Below are 21,211 nucleotides of genomic sequence, written 5' to 3' on the forward strand. Positions count from 1 at the left end.
TACCAATAGTCGGCATTCGGTCGAAGCCGTACCACTCCCAATGAGTTTTCGGCCATTTCGGAGGATAAGAACGGAGCACTAAACCAGCTTACGGACGGTTGCGTCGTCTAACATTTCGGTATTTTATTATCACACATCAAAACATCAGCAAAGCTTTCACCAACTGGATGGACGAACTGACGATTTTCCTTCCGACTTGCAGCTCATTCGTCAGCTTCCGTTTCGAACTGTTCGAACGCCCGGTATCCTCCGTGATGGCCACCCTGATAGTGATGATGTTCTCCACCGTGGGCTGGTACACACGGCACGTGCGCTACGTGTGGTGAGCAGGAAACGAGCAGGTTCGCACCGCACGGCACATGGCCACCCTTGCCGCCGTGATAGCCACCATGATGCGTCGGTGCTGGTGCGTGATGGTAGGTCGGGGTATGTTTCGTGGCGGGTTTCGGGTGTGGTGCATAGCCACCGTACTGTGCCATGCAGCCCAGAACGCACACGGACAGAAGAATGGCCACGGTAAAGGACTGCATCTCTACAACTGTGCGTGGGATATTGAGTAGAGGTTTTTTCCAAGCTGACTACGGTAGAGCAACACTGATGATGGAGTAGAAACGTGACGACACTATTTATAGGCCGATTTTTCCCACCCCGAAATGGCCTAGAGCAAAACGTCTACGCATGACGTTAAATCTGCTTCCATCGAACATGTTTAATTGATTGTGATTTCCAATGTTTCTTTTCCACTTTTTGTTCCAAAGGTTTGGTTCATTCACCGTAACAAAAAAACAACAATATCCCGACCTCGGAAAGTTAGCTGGGAAAATTTCGACTTAAACACTGATTAAGCACCGTACCATATATTGAGGTTTGCTTGATGGAGACAAACCGTTGAACTCAACAGCCCAAATCATAGCACTTTCGGGTTTGCGAACTCGCATATCGCGCCTGTTTTTTGTGCACTGAAACCGATCAATCAAACATTTATTGGTTGTTGTGCAGAATGCATTTGTTCCTTTTATGCCACGCTGTACATTGACCGATTTGCGAAAGCGGCATTTTGTGATTGTGTCTTCTGCCAACACTTGCACTTTTTCTGGCGCGTGCTGCAACGAAACTTCCAACTCCCCACCACTGCTTTTTTTTCATTCGCCGCCAACTACGATTCATGCTGCGTCGGGTGTAAATTGATTCGCCATTCGATATTTATGACCTATCTGTGCGTCTGTCTGTGGTCATCGTCATCGCGGCCATCAACACGATTCGCCCCGGTCATTCGCTACCAAAGCTGCTAATCGTTTTTCCACGATATGCATGTGTGTGTGTGTGCGTGGGTGGACAAAATTTGAATGGGTCGTCGTACGGGCGAGCAGTACAGCATCGAACTCCGCAAAAATTATGTCCCCCTGTTCGGATGTGGTGGGCCTTTTTTTATTATTGTGCGGTGGTTACCAACGGCAAAGCACGGACGCCATAAATTGAGTCAACAGCCTGAACGAATTGTGGCGATAAACTTTGGACCCATATGCATATCCCGATGGGTTGTGTCGATGTGCATTATTTTCGTTGCTATCGTTCGTAACTGTTTTGTGTGACTTGGAAAGTTCACGCATTTGTTTGTTATTTATTTTATTAGTTAATACGAAAGCTCTTATACTTTATTAACGCAAGTATGCAAGTAAAAACAACCTTTCAAATGGTTGATTTGCTACTTTGAACAAGTGCTGTATTGTTTTTATCCATTAGGTCAAAATGTTTCTGTCTATTAAGAATAACGCCAATATCTTATAATTTATTTCATAATGAATCAAACAAATTGTCGAAAAACCTAACTATATTTGAGAAGAAGCATATTTAACATTATTCAACGAACACTCTCACCATTTTCATTGTAAAAAAGTCAAATATCGTGCTTATGAAAAATTTGTTCAAATTCAAATCAATCTCTTAAAGTTACCTCACACATTCGCAAGACGTAAAAACCCATTTTTCCCGGAATCAACTAATACGATCCGCTCATGCAAAAACAAACTCAGCTTCAATTGTTTCCTTCGTATTCCCATTTCCTTCCGCTGACAGCAAACAGTTGACAGCAAAGATCAATCGATCGCACGGGGTAATCCTAGAGCCATCGAGATGGATTTACTTTCACTTCTTTCCACGTAACGATGGTTTTGGCCCAAATTCTACACCAACAGCAATCACGTCCCGCCTTTTTTTCTCTTTTGCCTCGCACGATCGCAACCATCAACCGTTCCCGTGTGCAAACAAACTTTCCATCGAGCGGTAGAAATCGAAAAACATGTCAAAAGAACAAAAGGCAACGAGGGGGCTCACTTCAAATATCATAGACGAAGGCGAGATTTTTTTTTCTTCTTGGAAGGAATCTTTACCCGAGAAAGCGCTATCTTTAAATTAATGCCATACCAATTGAATAAATGTGTGCTTCGGGAAATTTCCACACCCACAGGACAGCAAGCCAAGAACTCTTTCAAGTGTGCTTTGTTGATACGAAACGAGATTGGAACCGTTCTTGTGTGGTATGTTTTTTATCCCATCTTTTACACTCTTCTGCCGTTCCATCAGATGATATCACGATGCTTGAAACGCGATATCGAGACGCTCGGTGATGTTGAGGCTTCAGCCTAGCACAAGATTAAAGCAAAGAAAAACGACATTCGCGACACAAAAGGAAAACACACACTAAGGTGATGAAAAACTGAACACACGGTGGTGGAGCATTTGGGAAAGATGCCTAAGAAAACGAGACAGTAAATAGAACGCCATCTCCGAGAACGTCTTATCAGCTCCTGCGTGGCGGAACGGAAAAGGGGAAAAAAGGCAGAAACAAAAACAGAAACTCCTTCTGCGATAAGAAAAACAAACAAACACTGTTGAGAAAATCGAACCAAGAATACGGGGAAGAAAATCGTATTATCGTACACGCAAAACAATCGTATCGAAAGAAAAAATAAGGCTAAAAGAAAAACAAAACAAACGGAGGAAACTTTCGCCCCCGTAAAATATTCGGCAAGAAGCGATTTGTGATAAGTAAAGCAAAACCGAAAAATGGAGACGATTGTAAAAATACGTAAATCGTAAGACAGTAAGTTTTCCTTTACGATCTAACATGAAATCAAACGCAATAGCGCATCGAATTGCTTTGTGGTTCGCATTCATCCACCTCTTGTGGGAGACATCCGGAATTATGCGGACGGCTTCACAAACTTTAAGAATGGGAATTATTATTCAGCATAGAACACCAGCTTTGATGTATACAGAATGCAAAAATGAGAAGGAAGCCCCATTGAACATATAGATAAATGTAATTGAGGATGATTCTGCTTCTACTAGTAACAAACAAACAACTGATTGATGCAGGGATTGCTTATTTTTTATCGTAATTTTCGAATTTTGTGGGTTTAATAACAATCATTTACCAATTTGTGGAGTTTTTCATTATCCTTAAGACATAAAGTAAGGGGAATTTGCTTTAGAACAAATAAGTAAACTCGTAGGTAAACATAACAACGTAAGCATGTATAAATATATTCAAGATTGCAAAAAAAGACTAAGCAAATGACAGCGACAAAATGTCTGTCGAAATAAACAAAGTAACATCCTGTCCAACGCTGTGCGTAAGCCCTCCCCACGAAGTGTTATCCTCCTATGCCATATTTTATTGTTTTCGCTCCAACCTGCTGAGGCTGCAGTCTGTCAAAACAAGCCCCCGTTTACTATCCCCTTTCGACGGCTCATTTCTTATCGGTTTCGGGTTTTGATTGCCACTTGTGATTTCTTGCCTTTATTGGTCCTGTTTTTGTTTTGTTCCGTTGCACAACTTCGCTTCCTTATCGAAGCCGGAAGGCGCGAAAGAGATCTATCACTGCTGAACGGCCACGGAAAAACGGACTTCCGGAGCGCTGTTGGTGGGGATTCGAACCCCGTCGGGGGAGGGAACGGAACGAGATGAAAGAGCGGAGGAAAATGGGAAGCGACAGGGGGTTAACGGTGGTTGCCATTAGTTTGATAGTATCGCTTAACAATCGTACCGTTCACAATTCCGTTTTCCCCCTTGCTAGCTAATGAGGGTAGTTTCCGTCTTGTTTTGCCCGGCACAAAGTTAAAGGAAAAACTCCATTCGCAGTTTGTGTTGGGCCGTCTTACGATAACTGACTCGCCAAGGCAAAAAACCCCACGCGGCACACGCTGTCCGACTTCGGAATGGATCTCATTTGTCAGCACACCCACTTGAGCTTTTGCTCGGGCCTTACCACACCGTTGCCCTGGCTATCCCGGTTATAAGTTTTCGTCCTATCAAGCGGTAACTCGTCAAACTCGTTCCGGCTTCGCTCGTCCCGGGAAAGTTTTTCGTTGTTCTCCCCCTTTTTCTCGTGCTCGAACATTATGACCGAACGCGCTCCGATACGCATCAAATTTTCTTCGAATTTCCCATGCCCCGAAGATGATGATTGGGGATTGCGAAGGACCCACCAGGGGAGCAACCACTGGAAGGAAGGCAGGGACCCATAATCCGCAACATATTGGTGGCAGTAAAATGTGAAGTGGGTTGAAATTAATTTCTGCCAACATGTTTTCGAAGGCTTAGCAAAAGTTGGGCCCGGTTCGATTTCCGCTAGACAAGCGCAATTTGCCCGGGTATGCCCGGGCACTTGTTCCCCGGGATCTGATCGAGATGAGCCTAATTTATCCTGATGTGTTTTCTGTATCTTGTTGAATTATATTTTTTCTTCTACTTGTTGTTGTTGTTAGTGGTTCCCGCCCCGACTCATCTCATTTTAACTTCGCTCATGCGTACCGGGAAACAACTTCTGATGAAGCGATTTTATAAACCATTTCCCCTTGTTTCGTTTGAAATTATTTCACCAACAAAAACACACCCTTCAACGGGTGTTCGTGTCGTTTTGCCCTGTGTCTATTCGCCTCCGTCAGCACATTGCTTAAGCATATAAGATTAAGAAGTTGCTGCCGAACGGAGTGCCTATAGAGTGGAATGGGAATTTGAGGCTTTGCCAGCAAATTGATCGAACCCGATAATTCATCCATCTGGAAATGGATGCGAAAGTTTCGTATTTCATTGATTGTAACTTTTGCGCGAGAGAACCCCTCTATTTGTGCTGGATGAGAGATAAATATCAAACGAAATTGGCTTTTAATTAATTGAAAATATCCCACCAAAGTGTACCATTCAACAACCGATTAAAGTATTGGGCCCATTTTAAAATGTAGGAGATGATTAGACTTTAAAACATCAAATTGAAAGGAAAATTATGCTCAAATGATATTCAGCTTAATGATCACAGTATTCTTACGCTAATCTCGGAACAGAAAGGGAAACCCGTTTTTAATGATTTGTTCAAAAATAAGCTACACAATCGGCAGAAACCTTTGATGATTCAACAAGAGTAATAGCCAGAAATTTGTTTTCGCAGGTTTTATTTATTACGTCGCTTTTAATTCCCTACAGTTGCTGATCATTTAACCATTACCATTGTCGAAGTAAGATTTCAAGTTTATTTATTAAGATACATTGAATTCGTGAAACGTGAATCATGAAGATGCCTAAAGCAGTTGTTGCTTCTATTAAAATATCCTGTTTTTAACAGAATCGTTAAAAACAGGATATAAAAGTTAGTTTATCTGATTGTTCATGAATTTCAGAAACCCTATACGCGCTAGTGTTGTAAAATATTATCGTACTTATGTCGAACTTAAGTCGAACTTAGCCTGAAGGAATAGAAAAAGAAAGCTCAACAAGATTATTACTAAGCACAATGCATAAAATTGCTAATAGCTATTTTGTGTCATCTTTATTCTGTTTAAAAAAAATCTCCGTAATATTCATAAACAATGAACAAAGAAGAGAACTCTATCCTGCTTGCCTCAGGCTATGAAACAATCTTTCATCGTAAGCTTTTGATGGAGTTCTATACTTGAAGCTTTTATTCAATATAAAAAATGAAACATTTTTATGAATTTTTAAACAACACGCCCAAAGTTCGGGGAAGTTTTGTTCTTTCATTTACTTTGTATTATGTCTCTCCCGCTCCCTCCCTCTTGTGCTCACTCATATGGTTTATGTCTCTAGAAAAATAAAACCATTTCTAGGTCCCGACGGCTACTCAAAAATGCGAGGCAAAGCCATGAAATAACAGCATGCATAAACGCTCAATCCATCTATAGTGGCTGTCGTGGAAAAGTGGGAAACGCGTGAAAAGCGCTAGGAAAACGGGCCGGCATCGATCAACTCGAGCTGCTCGAGATGAAATCATTCGAGACGATCGAAAACCCATCGAAATTTGATTGAATTTTTATTGGTGTTAGTTTTATGACACATCCCAGGCAGGGTGGGATGGGGAAAAAATGGGAAAGGACCCACATCTTCTACCCTCGTTTCACCCAGCGACATGTCAGCCGCGTGTTCTTCGTCGTTCATGTTGTGTATCGCTTGATTTGGTTTATGCCTTTTTCATCGCTTTCACTCTCTATCTCTGGCCTTGTAACGGGTTTCGGTGGAAAAAAACGCGAGGGATAAAATGGGACAAACGTGGCCAGGATCAGGCAGCCGACTGTGAACTATCGTCGTACTTTGCTCCGTTCGCAGCAACCGTGCAACCGCTCGTCGCGCTCGTGTTCGAGTGCCCTGTTGAAAATTGAATCTGACAGCGAAACGAGCGTTGTAAGCGATCGGTAAAGAGCAATTTAATAGCTGTGGAAAAGCAGTAAAATTGTCCTTTCTTTGCGAGTGTGCCTTTTTTCCCTCTTGCTCATAACGCAGAGGGACCCATTTTTATGGATGAAAATTTGCCACTTTTTTACGTTCGCATTCATGGTGGCACAATGGGACGATTTTTCATCATCGGGAGGCGCAGCGGGCGCGAAACGCCACCGACCGCGATTAAATGATGCGAAACGTTGATACAAGACAGAAATATATACATGCAAACTATTCGCCAATTTTGATTAGTGTGCAAGGAAAAAGGACGTCAATTTCCGGTGCGACGGAACGCCGGCACACCGAAAGATGCTGCATCGACCGTGGATAATTTTCGACAGCACTCGGTCGTCTTACGACGTGATAAAAAGATCGCACACAATAGTGAGGTCCAGCATAGTTTTTGGAAGACATTTCTGCCTTGTTTGTCGTCCGTCCGGGAATAAAAGGAACTCCAGGGCAGCCGATAGCTTCCTTAAACAGAAGAATGAAAGAACTCGAAAATTGGGTTAAGCTTCGCAACCACCGATGCCAGCAGATGCAGGAAAACCATGAACCACCGGCAAACATAAACCACACACTTTCGCTTGGGGTGGCTTCGATTTTGTGGGAACTCATAAACTTTATGGACCATCTTTTTCGGGGCCACCCCTATCCGACCCATTTCTGTTGCCCTTGTTCTCGAGCCACGCTGTGAGATGTATCAAATTTTGGGGGAGTTTTTCTTCGAGAAAAAAAAAATCTCTTTATTCTGATGCCAGAGAAAGCTGTGAAATATGTAAATACAATTCATAAAAATATGGATCCTGGCACGGATATTTGTGTGCGTGTGTTTGTGTGATGTGCACATGCATAAATATCGGTTCATTTGGGATGTGGAGGTCCCACTTTTTTTTCCTTTTTTGCCCCATCATGATGTATGTGCATAAGGGACGTGAAGAAAGAAATGAAAGTCACCGGATCGGAAGATAATTTGGTTTCCTTTCTTTCCTTTTATTTTTTCGATGGTACCGTACCGGAGTGGCAAGGGTAAGAACTCCACACCACGACGTGCTTGTTGACGGGATTCGATTCTGTGATTTTCCATTTTTTGTTTGGCAATATTGGGCAGGAGAAGAGTTTGTGAGTGCGAGAGCAAAAATCCCGAACCGTGGTAATCTGCTGCCAGCAGCATCATCATAAACCGCCATCATAAACAGGCAGAACTCGATGCTGAATAAACATGATTTGCGAGGATCATCAACCAGAACCCGGAAGATGTTTGACTTGCGTTGTCTGTCAAGGAACCAGCTTCCTTGCTGGCTGCATTCGGGTTTCTTCACTTAAGCAGCCCGAAGGCTCCCCGAGACCAGGTGATGAGTTCGATGAGCCCCAAAGAGGAAAGAATTGCTCCACAGCAACGTATCGACTAAGCCGCACTTGGGTACGTGATTTCACCGTACCGAGATGGGGGGGGGGGAAAGAAACAGAATGCTACAAACACAGGATAATGCAACATCTGCTGCGGAAACTGCTGATACTCGTCAGTGGATGACTACCGCCGAATGGTTGATCATGTCACCTGGGGGTGAATAATTCATCACCGCGACAGATTGCTGTGCGGGTTTTTTTTTTGGTATATGGTTTAAGCTGATCAACCACGGCTTTATGCTGTTTTGCTGCATTGTGGTGCGAATAACAGTTACCGGAGGGTATTTTTTCGGTCGGTGCTAGATTGCAGGTTGCTTAGCTGCCGAGTAGATAAAACAGGGCCCGATGGGGACGGTGCGGTATCTTTCCAGGGCAATTGGTTTTTGATAACCATATGGAACGCTTCTTACGTAAAGCGTTTCGTTGTGCTGAAGTGCAAGGGATGGATCTGCATGGAGCGGTTGAAGCCTGGCATGTAACTCGAAACAAAACAAAGCTCAAATTGTATTCTGGGAAAATATTTTAGCTAAAGCTTAAGTGGAGCACAAGAAACTGGTGACAGTGATAAACAACGCGTATAATCTGAAACTTAGATACTATATTATTAATGGTCATATTCCATGAAGTAAAACCCAATTTATTTAGGTAAAGTTCATTCAATTTTTATGCACAATGAATTTTGTTGGAAAAAATTCAAAATAATATCATAAGTTCACGTCAAAATACTATTTGATTGGGTGGAGAATATCTGATAAATATTTGAAATAAAACGATACAGAGGATATCGGGAAATCTGGGGATTGAGATGCTACATATTTGAAAGAAGAACACAATTGAATTTTAAATATGTTTGTAGTTTGCTCCCTCAGTCAGCTTACCCCATTACAAAAAAAACACACATCTGTAAAGTAATTGAAATTTACAAACAAACTGTTAAGCCCCTTACCTCATCAAAAACCAACAAAATAATGCCCATTTCGCCTCCCGCCCCCGAAACGGGTGTTTAATTGAAAATCTTAAAACAAGTTCCCGTGCTAAAATTAAACACATTATAACCGTTTTTTTGCCACCGCACCACGGTCACGACCGCACGCGATACCTTCGAGGCTCGTTAGTATTCTTCGTTAATATTTCAACAACTCGGTAGCATAATTGAGGTTAAGTTTCGCCATTGGTTAGACACCGCAGACAGAAGCACCCGTAGCAGCAGTGTAGGCGGTAGGAAAAAAGAATAAACGGTGCCTTGAAATGTGAATTTAATGATCGGCTGCTTATAACATCTCGCCCCGGACAAAGGATGGGTGGGTGGAGTTTATCATAATTTTCATATCATTACTTCTGTGTGTGTGTGTATGAGTGCGGGGGTAGGTTTGAAAGTGATAGTGAAAGGAAGGGAAACGAGTTTGAAGAGTATTTTATTTGACGTAAAGGGAAGAAAAATTAAACGATTCTTTACAGTTGGAACGAACCTGAAGAAAACCTCGCTGAAGCTTGCTGTTCTTCAGCGCTGCAAGTGGAAGAGGACGCTCAGCTCCCAGAGTGGATGAAAAATGAAACATGACTAAATCATGTCTTCTTTTAGCGCTCTTGGTTGGCGTGCGCAAAATAAGAAGCCCATGGTAAAGCTCAGTCTGCATACAGATCCTAGCTGGAAGGTGACGGCTTTTCTTGGAAGATATGGTTTCCCTTCATCGCGCCAAGTACGATGCGAGAGAGGGCAAGCTTCTATTGCTTGTGCACGACCGTCGACAACGGTATGATAATTGGAATATTTTTTATGCACCTTTATCATGTTTATTTTTTACATTTCTCCATTCTATATTCGCATGGTAGCGATACCCGGCAGCGTTTCCAGGAAAAGCGTTTGCCAACCGTCTTTTATCCCCCTGAAGGAGCATGTGCCAAGCATTCGTTGCAGGCAATCGGTGTACCGGTTTTGGTTGCGTTTCGTTTCTTATTCATGCAACAAACAAGCCCAGCATGCTAATTAATGAAATATATTTATATGTATTTATAAGGCACAGTATAAACGGTCCCTTAATGGATTCTCCATAACCGAAGGCTTGCTAATAATAGTACCTGCATTCAAACGGCTCAATGTGAGTGTATTTTTAATGTGTTACTTTACATCTGCTATTTCTCCACAGGAACCAGCCTGGCACGTTCACTCGAAGGCAAAGCCACCTGGGGCAAAGAATATGTCCGTGCTTTCACCTGAAAGACCTTGGTACAATATCGTTTCACTTTTCGCTAAACAGATCCTCCCTGCGTTAAAACAGTGGCGCTGGTAAGTAACGTAACAAGACCCGTTCTAAAAGTGAACTATGTTCAGATAACAATTTCTCTAAGCAAACACTTTGCATCGTTCTTGGAGCTTGAGTAAATGAATTCGTTGAAAAGCAAAGCTACGAATAAAGCACATGACTGTAAGAATGAGGACGAACTAAAGCGGCATTCGCATTGCTGCAGCTCTTGATTTTCTTGTGTTGGTGTGGGAGGGAAATCTCCTACTAAGAAAACACAGCTGACGCTAATGCTTCACCAACTCATCGCCTATTGCGACACAACAGCGCGGACACGGAGGAACAAAAAAAGGAAATAACACAAAACGCCTCAAAGAAAATTCCAAAGCAGTCTGTTTAAACTGCAGTGCTTCAGAACAGCAAACCCCTTCGCTGCTCTTGCATTGGTGCGATGCACAGAAGGCTAAGCGCGAAAAAAATCTGACAGACACGTTGGACGTCCATTGCCGACCGAATGCAGAAATCTCGCTCTCTCCGCCAAGGAGCCACACGATCCCTCCCCGTTGGCAGACTCTGGAAAAATAAATACGTGATGAATGGAGCAGCAGCAAAGAAAGAGTAAAGCGAAAGCTCTCAGCATAAAATAAACATAGCGTTTGTTTTCTTTCTTCCTTTCTTGTTTTGTTTGCCAACATGCAAGGATTGGTTGTGGCCTGATTGAGAAGGACTGGAGACCTTTTTTTACCTACCTCTCCAACTATCATTTGTTTCTCCATTTGCGAATCGCGTACGGCCCCATCCGGGACTGGTGGATCTCGTCACCGTCGTCAAACACAAGGACATAGAACAGAGCAGAGTAGAAGCGAATCGCTTAAATAAATTTGTTTTTTAAAATGAATTATTTCCGCCCTCGGAGCTTCTGTGTCGTCCTGTTGCCAGCGCTGGGTCACCACCAACGTTCTGCAGTGGATTTATTTGCCCGTTGTAAAACAGCTCACCATTGTTTAGCTCGTGCCAGTTCATGATGTCTGCCGGCCGACTGGACAATGTTGATGAAAGAAATGGCACTAAATTGAAAGTAGATTTTGTACCACTCTGCTCCACCGGTTGGATAACGGTGCCGTAATACGTTCAGGCGGGTTTGGCAAGAATCATTTAAGTGCTGCAAATCACTGAAGATGATCATGGATGAGGTTTGTTTTGTTGCTTAGTGAAGCTACGCACGGGGTAAATTGGGTTGTTTAAAATAAGCACTATTATTATTTATCGACTATTTATTTTACTATTTTATTTTATATTCTATTTTACTATTTATCGACTTAACACATTGCACTTGTAATCTTTAGTATAACACTAGCAGAGACATGAACAGCATTCGTACAATATATAAGTATTTATCATTATCAGAATTAATACCGAGATCAGCGAAATATTTAACAGCAACATTGTGAAAATGATTCTTGAAGTGTATTTAAACATTGTTCAAGAGGTTGCTACAAGTTTTTTTTACCGAGTCGAGGTGGTCAACAAACTAAAACTAGCCTTTTTGAACTTTTGTAGGCTTTGATACTGAAAACAAATATTAGATTAACGAGTGCTTATGAATATAAAGAATGACGCTATGTATGTACATAGAAATACTCATTTCTAAAGGTAAACAAAATCTGTATCTTCTTTAAAATTCAACAACATGTGCATGACATTACAGTCAAATACAAAGTTTTGCAACTTTGACACATCCGCACTTTCCACTACCGGACAAGTTCCTCTGGTTCCTGGAACCATTTTAACCGCTACAGCCATCAAACCCACCCAGGCTAATTGAATGGGCAATCGACGAAAAAGGGAACAGCATCGAGAACAGTTTTGCGATCGGCTCTTTGAACCAAAGTTCACATCAACAACACCGATTTCTTCGCTCACCCATACCATACCACGAAAACCACCGAACATCCCACCACGCAACCTCGTGGGTCGTTTTCATTATGCAGCAACGGACATGATGGAACATGATGGCGGAAAAACTTTTTTTTCCCCGAACGCAGCATGAAACTCAAAAAGGGAACGAAAAAAAAAACCTCACACATGACACATTTCAACAACCCGTAACACTGCTGCTGCTGATGGGCTCACGCTGGGTGAACCGTTTTGTGGGAAAGTTTTTCCATTAAACCTATCTGCAATCCACCCCAATCGATACCCCGTTCGAACATTACCCGCTTGAAGGGTGTACGTGCAACGGCAAATGTTTAACCGTGATTTTCTCACTGTCTGCAATGCATTGGAAAAAAAAGAAAACAAGCTGCTCAGCTGCTGTACGATCGTGATCAAAAGCAAACATTTAATTTTAATTAAATTCATTCCTCGCCGTTGCCATGGTACCGGCGTCCCGTGGGTGCGTTCCGTTACAGCGCTCAGCATCAGAACTTTTGGGACAGAACACATCGCAGAACACGGGATGTAATGTTACATCATGTTAGTTTTGTTACCCTTCTTTCCGATGCACATCAACGCGATCAAATATGATCATTGATTTGTGCTTTCGAAACTGGCGCTTCAAAGCAAGGCACGTTTTAAGGGAAATTAATTCCAGCGCTGTTTGAACTAGAAGCTGGGGAAGAGAAGAAAGACTGCAGAGTTATCGTTTTTTACCGGTGTTGATTTAATGAACGATCAATTGCAGCTGTTCAAATTCCATTTCACCGCCCTTCGGCTTACCATGTGGACCACTTTTTCGGATACCATTCATCCCCAATGTTTCCCAAGCCACCCGCAGAATGAAATGTAAACAGTGGATAACTTTGTTTTCGTAATTGTAATGAATTCTATTTTCCTCAAATCAAAATTGCAAATCAAACAGTGCACAAGATACTAGGCTAGTAGCCACCCCACCCCAATGCTCGGATGGCGGCTGTTCGGAGGTCAGTTCTGTGGCCGCATCGACTCCTGCACCATTACAGCGGCCGGGTTTGTGTTTTCGGTCCTTCGAGCCGGATCCGTTCCGTTTGTCCATGTGTCCATCCACTTTCCGGGTTATGCTCGTGTCGATCGATCAGCTTAGTCCTCCAGCTCGAAGGCGGATGCCTGGTCGGCCTCGGAGAAGGAGCGGTATCCGTGGTGGGCAGGTGCGGCGTATCCGTGGTGGGCCGGGGCAGCGTATCCGTGGTGAGCTGGGGCAGCGTGGTGAGCGGGGGCAGCATGGTATCCGTGTCCACCGTGGTGAGCTGGGACGCATGGCACATGGGCTACGTTGGGAGCGCAGCCGACCAGCAGGTTAGCACCGCACTTGACATGTGGGGCCTTGGCGGCGTAAGCGTGGACAACCGGGGCCGAGTGGTGAGCGTATCCTCCGTGGTGGGCAGCGGGGGCAGCATGGCCATAGCTGGGGGCGGGTGCGTGGTATCCACCCTTGGCGGGTGCCTCGTACTTGGCCGGGGCCGGGTAGTCGGCCATGGCACCAACGACAACGACGGACAGGATGACGGCGGCAACGATGGAGTTCATGATGCTAATGTTGTTGGTGGGTGGTGTTGAGGTCTTGAAGTGACACTGGCTTGCGAACACTGTTCGATAGTGAGAACAAAACGTTGACTGATACTGTACCACCGGCCGGCGGTCACTATTTATAATCGCTCGCTCGAACGCCCGAAATTCAACAAAAAAGCACAAACTTTTCACCAGCGTCAGCAAACTTGACCCAAACGCTGTACGGCACGCAACTTTGTTTTTCCCCACGGGGAAATCGGTCCCGTAAGCAGGAACCTCAACCGGGTTTGTTGCTTGTGTGCCATTCGGCTTGCGTTATTGTTGTTGTTTTTGGTAGCGCTTGTTTTTTGGTGCGTTAATGTGGTTCATTTCCTTATTTTTCGCACACCGTCACTAGGGCCACATTCGGGTGTGTGGCAAAAAAAAGCTGACGGCAAAATTGGAAGCCAAAGGTTATTTCTGCATTGCCATTTTTTTGAGTGCGTTTCTGTTAATTGATCAAATTGGGAATCATTTTTCCAAATAGTTTTTTTTTTGGTAACCACCATGAATTCAAATGGTTCAATTGTTAATGGAACAATTTTGAATGAGATATGCTACGGAAAACAAGGTGCGCTCAACGCTTGTCAGAATAATAATTGACAATTAATAAACATTTTTGTGTATGGACATTTTCACCACAATTCAGTAAAAAGCAGCTAACAAGTAAATGCAAGATTTTATGTAGTACCAAATGGGTTGAATTATTAGGTTAACTTGTATTCGTTCTAAAGTTTAAACTTCTAATTTATTTGTTTATACCTCATCTGCTCTGAAAGATGAAAATTAAGTTAATTTCGTAAATTTTTACCACGTCGGTGACTTACAAGTTGAAGTAGTCAATAAATTTGTTCTATAACTGCATTACTTGAAATTAATGATAGGTTTAAGATATTCCCCTGATTATTATTTTAACTTCAATTTTAAACCATAATATTTATCTTTATATCATACATTCTTAACTCGGTTTAAACTCATAATTAATTGAGTTAGAATGGTTACACCATCTTTCAACGATTTGAAGTGCATATCTGCAATTATCTAAAATCGATTTAAAATACTATCAAAAAAGTTATTTAAAGTCTGTGACTTTTTTTAGTTCTGATAAGTTTATTATTTATGCTAACGAATTGGAGTGAAGCAATACAACCTTGTTACAAGTTACATCCATCAGTATTGCGTACGATTTAAGCTACAACATGTTTGTGCTGCGTATGAAAGACCAGTTCGTTAATATCACTACAATTACATTACGATGAGGGCGACAAGTTCAATTTACATGCAGGAAAGTTAATAAAACAATTTGCATAATTTTTATAAAGCACACAACATTCTCCCGCAATCATTTAATTAATTAAGGGCTAATTATTAATTCGTTTCAAATAATTTCCACATTTTAATACGGAGAAATCGTTTTGCACGCAATTGAAAGGTTTGTGCAGGGGAATTAGGTTTAAAAATGCTTTAGGTTAAAATTGTCTTAAAATTAAATTAAGTAAGCAATACGGCCAAGCCACTATTTACTTTTTATGTATATCGTTCATAAAAAATGAAGAGACTATTTTTTTCAACCTCACGCTATTTCTGGCAACCTGAATGCAAAATTAATAGCTAGCAATTTGAACAACCGTGGAAAAAAATTCGCACAAATATGTGTTTTCCCCCAACCGGATTGACAAACACAAAGATGACAAACGTGCGTAAGCTTTTTCCTTTTTTCCCCATCGATCGTACCTTGATAATGAAAAAAAATCACAGCAAACTGCTGATAGGGGAAACTGATTGCGTCCATGCGTTCGATTGAACGATCGTTCGCACGATATAAATTGTCGTTGAGCAACCGGTCAAAGTATTAGTCCACTATCAGTAACGCCAACAAGCGCACACAAGCTGCTAATTCCAAACGCGTACAAGTAGAACCGCATCAGTTAGAATCATGAAGTGCATCGTTGCTATCGCTACCGTCCTGCTGTTGGCCGTCGGATCCTCGCAGGCTGACTACCACGCCAAGGGCTACGGCAAACCGGCCGCTCACTATGGCGGTGGACACGGAGGCCATCATGTGCCGTGCGGATCGAACCTGCTGTTGAGCTGCCACCCGAACGTTGCCCACGTGCCGTGCGTTCCTGCCCATGGCCATGAGGGAGGTTATCATCATGCACCGGCACCGGCCTACCATCATGCACCGGCCCCAGCATACCACGCCCCGGCTCCGGCCTACCACGCACCAGTTCATCATGCTCCGGCACCGGCCAAGTATTAAGCGGACGCCGCATACCAGTGGATTAAGGCGTGTGTGGACGTATTCTGACGGCAGTATTGTTATCGACTGATGGAGTATTATGATTTATTAAACAAATCTTACGTAAACCTAAAGCCAAAGTGGTCTTTGTCATCAATTAAGGGTGGTTGTGAAAGAAAACTGGGAAAAGGGAGTTTGGTTTAGGGAAATTCGATGGTTTCTTCAGAATCGGTTGAAGGCAAAGGTGGGCATTGTTGGGCAGCTAAAGCAAGAAACAAAAGTATTAAATGATTGAAAGAAGCTGGTAATTCATGCAAATTATACTCTAAGAGCTATATCTACAAAAACGATTTTTGACTAGAAGATGTTTGAAATTCTTCACCAACTTATGGTACTGATGGTACTTAAGCCAACATACTATCTAGTATAAAGCCAAATTTTGATTTACTCCTGAGTTTGATTACTTTTGTAAAACTGTTATACACCATAAAGTCTATCACCAATTGGTATTGGTATCAATTGGTAATTGTAATGGATTTGTTGGAATTTGTCTGTAACAACGATAAATATTACATGTACAATAACGATCAATTTTTAAAATAAATTATTAAAACAAATACGAGCAAACTTTGTGAATTTTAATCCTAAGATTTGCGTTGAAATGCAACACACATTCAACAATTGTTTTTTTCTTGTCTATTTCAGGTGCCTAAAGGAAGGGAATTTTAAGCTTCTTTCCATGTGTTCAACTTCCAACTATTGCAGGTAAGCGAACTTCTGTTTGTAAATTAAACTCGCGCTCTTTTAAAACTCAATCAGCTTTTAAAGCAAATAAAGCACTGCATTATCGACAAATTGTTGCATCCGATGTTTGCTTTTCCATTATTTTGCTACCGAACGGACAACAAAAGCAGGAAGTTTACACCGAACCGGTCAAAGTGCGTTGATGATGACCCGCGTTCTGTTGCCGAGCAGTGCAATGTCGTAAGCGAAACGGAAACAAACAAAACATACACAGTGCGACAAATCCGCAACGGTGCATTCTAGCGGCCACTGGCCAACTTCCCTTCCAGGGCAAATAGGGTGGTCAACGAGAAAAAAAAACACCCTCCCTCAACCAGCAACATGCAGAAATGCGCCGTTTGCACAAACTAACCACAGAGAGCTGCACTGTTGCTGTTTGTGCTGCTGACATCGGCATCAAACATTTAAACCCATCAACCCGCCCCGTTGTTTTCGTACCCCGACCGCTAACTTTCCAACCGGGTCTTTTATTTTCATCCATCAGTCAGCCGTGTCCCCGTGCCCAGCGCCTTGATGCCACCCCGTTCCCCTCGCACATGGTAGTTGAAACAGAATGTCAAATCAGCTGATCGGACCCGGACTGTGAACTGTGTAGGATAACTGGACAGTTGGTTCGTTGGTTGGGCAAACAAAGCATTGCGATGACCATATGGGGCCCCCGTATGCGTTACGGATGCTCCAGAGCGTACTGCATAATGTAATGAAATGCGCTAGTCGAAAGCATTGTTTGTCCTGCTGAGTGGACTCTGTGTATGTGTTTGGTTTGCTGCTGCTGCTGCTGCTGCTGCAAACGATTGATGTCCTTTTTGCTGAGAACTAAGCGGTCATTCAAATTCCATTCTTTGCTCAGTGGAAAAAAACCCATGGGCTAACGGTGACCATCTGTCGGATGACAGGTTGAAGAGCTTGGCTAAATTAAATGCAGATCACTGTCAGGTAATCTCGCAGCATTTAGCAAACATTCCTGATTTTAATGTAAATTAAAGTGCAACAGTTCCACGAAAGATGCCACCAGTAAGCAGTTAGTTAGTTTGTAATTTACTTAAAAAACACATTCGTCCACATGCTGTTAGGAACACATGCTTATCGTTCTTATACATTCCCAACCACGTAGAAATCATTATCAGAAAAATGTACTTTTATAAAGTAATAAGCATAAATTAGATCAAGTACACCCTGAAGGTGTTGGCATCAGTAGCCCATTTCTCCGTTCACTACAACTTAACTTGCCAATGACTTAAAAATGAAAAGCCTCTGGGAACTTCTCAGCACATACCATACATACACAAAAAACAATGCTACAAGTACAGTTTTATCGACTTTTGCATCTTTTTTTTCGTCCTCGCTTAGCATGCATCTGACTTTCCTCGGCTTTTCCACGGCAACATCCGACCCGAACAAGAAGGGAAATTGTCGAGTAACGCAACATTTACTCTTTAAGTTACGAGCATACGACGCACCAGACTCGGAGTGGATTTTAAACAGTTTGGTTTTGCTGTTCTTGTTCTTGTTGGAACACACTCTCGGCAGGCATTAATTCGAATAAAACTCTGCCACATTTACACACTCACACCACGGTCTGGGCCCGAAGCCATCCCCACAAGCACGCCGTGGGTGGAATTACTTTCGCTTTAAGCTGTTCGATGAAAAAACAGCAACAAGACCCGCCAAAAAGTGTTGGTGCCCAACGCCCAACCCTAAGGCTTAGGTTTTTGCTTCCCATTTCCATCCCGCCTTAACGGGGAAAATGCTCCCCACGGAAAAAGGAAGCGAAATGGTCGGATAATAACCAGAGATTACGCGTTTAGCAACACTCGTACATTACATTGGGAGAGAGTTTTCCGCCCGAAAATGGAAAAAAAACGGATATTTTGGCATTTAAATTGGAATGGTTTTTCAACGCCTCTGGTGTTACCCTACCACGCGCGATGCATACGGCCAGATGAATTGAATTTTATAGCCCAGTTATGAGCAACGGTGGTTTCCTGTTTATTGCTTTTTTTTTGTTTCGTGGTGCCTTTCCAAAATCAGCAAGGCAGCGGTAATAAAGATAATTGTGTAATTTCTTCCTTTCGTTTCCGAATTAGCGAACGCTTTAAGGGCAGTTTGTATTTGTACGTATGTGTGAGATTGTTTTTTTTTCGCCTTCCGTTCAGTTGCACTTGTTTTGACGCAAGTGCCGCAGATGAGACAACAGCATAATTAGCGAATAACCCACGGATGATGTTTGGTTTTAAAGAATCGGGGCACAATTTTTATTTGAATAACATTGTCCTTCCCGTTGAATGTTAAAATATCAACAACTTTAGCTACAGAAATGGTAGTTTATTTTGAAACAATTTGCAAACATACATGATATTTGCTCATTTTAACAAGCGTTAGGACAGGAAAGTGCAGTACATTGGTGGAGGGCACAGCCAGTTCCGGAACGTGCCGGTTACGGCTTTGAAATAGAGTACACTCTTTGACATAAAGCAAATTTATGCTTAAGAGCCTCTGAAACATGATATGCAATTCGATCTACTGAAGAATATAATATAAATTATACATAAATTGAATAATGGATTGTGTTTAAGTTTATTATCTGAATACTTCTCCAGACATTACTACAGCAGTTGTTGGGTTACTACGACTTTGCAATCCCGGAATCTCCGAAACGCGATTATTTTTAAGTGCTTCGTTGATCATGATGCATCTAGGTTGAGTGGTATGTAGTTCTTCTCCTGAACCACCGTCCTCAAATGTGGGTACGTTGTCAGGTGGAGTGAGTAGTTCGGTGCCTTTCCAGCACAAGGAATTTGCTGAGCACCTTCTCGGTCCAAGCCGTACCGGTCATACATTTCGATTTGACCTCACACTCTGCGGCACTGGAGGTAGCCAGTTGAGGCAGTCGTTCTTCTTATATTGCACAACCTTAGAGAACACACTGTTGCCTTGTACCACTATTTTTGAAGAAGCTAGTAGTAACTAGAAGAGCATTCCTTCTGTTCCAAAATGCCCGAGTTTGTATGGCAGATGGTTACAGTTTTGGCTCATGGTTCAGCGTGCGTTGGTAGATTCAAGGTAAATGAATCGCTCCTCTGTTCTGAGCAACGGTCTATTTCATCAGTCAGTTGCGATGATCCTCCATGGCAATCTTTTTATCAATTTCAACCGTTTGCACGAGGTTAAAAAGGTAACTTTTCACCGTAATGCAAACATAAAATAAGAGAAGATTTCTTTCCACCAAAGAACCCCGCGGGAAAATTACCCAAAAAACACGAATATTGTTTGATTGTTCCACTAATAAAGCCTTGATTTATTCATGTCTTTTCTTAACAAAAATGAAGAAAACATCACACTACCGTGCTTGTGTATGTGTGTCACACACTCCGCAGCACACTCAGCAGCTTAGTCCTCCATCTCAGCCTCGAAGTCGCTCGATCGCTTGCCATAGCCGCCACCGTATCCGTGGGCGGCCGGTTTGGCGTACTCCTTCTTCGCCTCGTATCCACCGTGGTGAGCGGCGGGCGCAGCATGATGACCGTACTCCTTCTTCGGTGCCTCATGGTGGTAGGCTGGGGCGGCGTACTCCTTCTTCGCCTCGTATCCACCGTGCGCGGCCGGGGCATGATGGTAGGCTGGGGCCGGGGCGTGGTGGTACTCCTTCTTGGCCGGGGCGTGGTAGGCAGGGGCCGGTGCATGATGGTAGGATGGGGCCGGGGCATGATGGTAAGCCGGGGCCGGTGCGTGATGGTACTCGTGGTGTCCACCGTGCGCCGGATGGCAGGGCACGTGGGCAACGTTGGGAGCGCAACCGACCAACAGGTTGGCACCGCACTTGACGTGTGGGGCGTGGGCAGCGTACGTGTGGGCTACCGGTGCCGCCGGGTAGGCCGGTTTACCGTAGCTATCGGCCGCACACACACCGACCAGGGCACAGACTGCAACTGCAACGAGGAACTTCATGATGGGGGCGTAGTGTACTGTCGGTTGGACGGTTAAACTCACGGTACTGAACCGGCTGTTGGTGGATCGCCTACATTTATACCGACATTTCAGCCGACACCGCACTCCACGCGATTGTGGGTCAGTTTTGGGTCGTTGTTGTGCTTTGACGATGCACGTACTCCCCCCCCACGTAGGTTCGTCGCTCTTTTCTTCTGTAAAGTCAGCAACCACGCTTGTCGCGAAGCTAAGATTGACCCCAATTTCGGAAACACACTCCGTTACCCGATACCCGGTCGTTTGGACGGGTGGTAGCGAAAACGTATT

The 21,211-nt window shown here is 43.3% G+C and overlaps 3 protein-coding genes and 1 pseudogene across 3 annotated transcripts; 1 reads left to right on the plus strand and 3 right to left on the minus strand.

Moving 5' to 3' along the window:
* Positions 1-203: 203 nt before the first annotated feature.
* On the minus strand, positions 204-707 carry LOC128712462 (vitelline membrane protein 15a-1-like; annotated as a pseudogene).
* A 12,736-nt stretch (positions 708-13,443) lies between these two features.
* Positions 13,444-13,890, minus strand: LOC128715132 (vitelline membrane protein 15a-2-like). The gene has a single exon (XM_053810013.1). It carries the CDS (start codon positions 13,888-13,890, stop codon positions 13,444-13,446), a length of 447 nt encoding a protein of 148 aa, XP_053665988.1.
* A 1,957-nt stretch (positions 13,891-15,847) lies between these two features.
* Positions 15,848-16,174, plus strand: LOC128712463 (vitelline membrane protein 15a-1-like). The gene has a single exon (XM_053807355.1). The coding sequence runs from the start codon at positions 15,848-15,850 to the stop codon at positions 16,172-16,174; it is 327 nt and encodes a 108-aa protein (XP_053663330.1).
* A 4,173-nt stretch (positions 16,175-20,347) lies between these two features.
* On the minus strand, positions 20,348-20,905 carry LOC128714108 (vitelline membrane protein 15a-3-like). Its single transcript, XM_053808984.1, has one exon. The coding sequence runs from the start codon at positions 20,903-20,905 to the stop codon at positions 20,348-20,350; it is 558 nt and encodes a 185-aa protein (XP_053664959.1).
* Between the last annotated feature and the right edge of the window lie 306 nt (positions 20,906-21,211).

The sequence above is a fragment of the Anopheles marshallii genome, chromosome 3 (genome assembly GCF_943734725.1).
Source record: "Anopheles marshallii chromosome 3, idAnoMarsDA_429_01, whole genome shotgun sequence".
Lineage (NCBI taxonomy): Eukaryota > Metazoa > Arthropoda > Insecta > Diptera > Culicidae > Anopheles > Anopheles marshallii.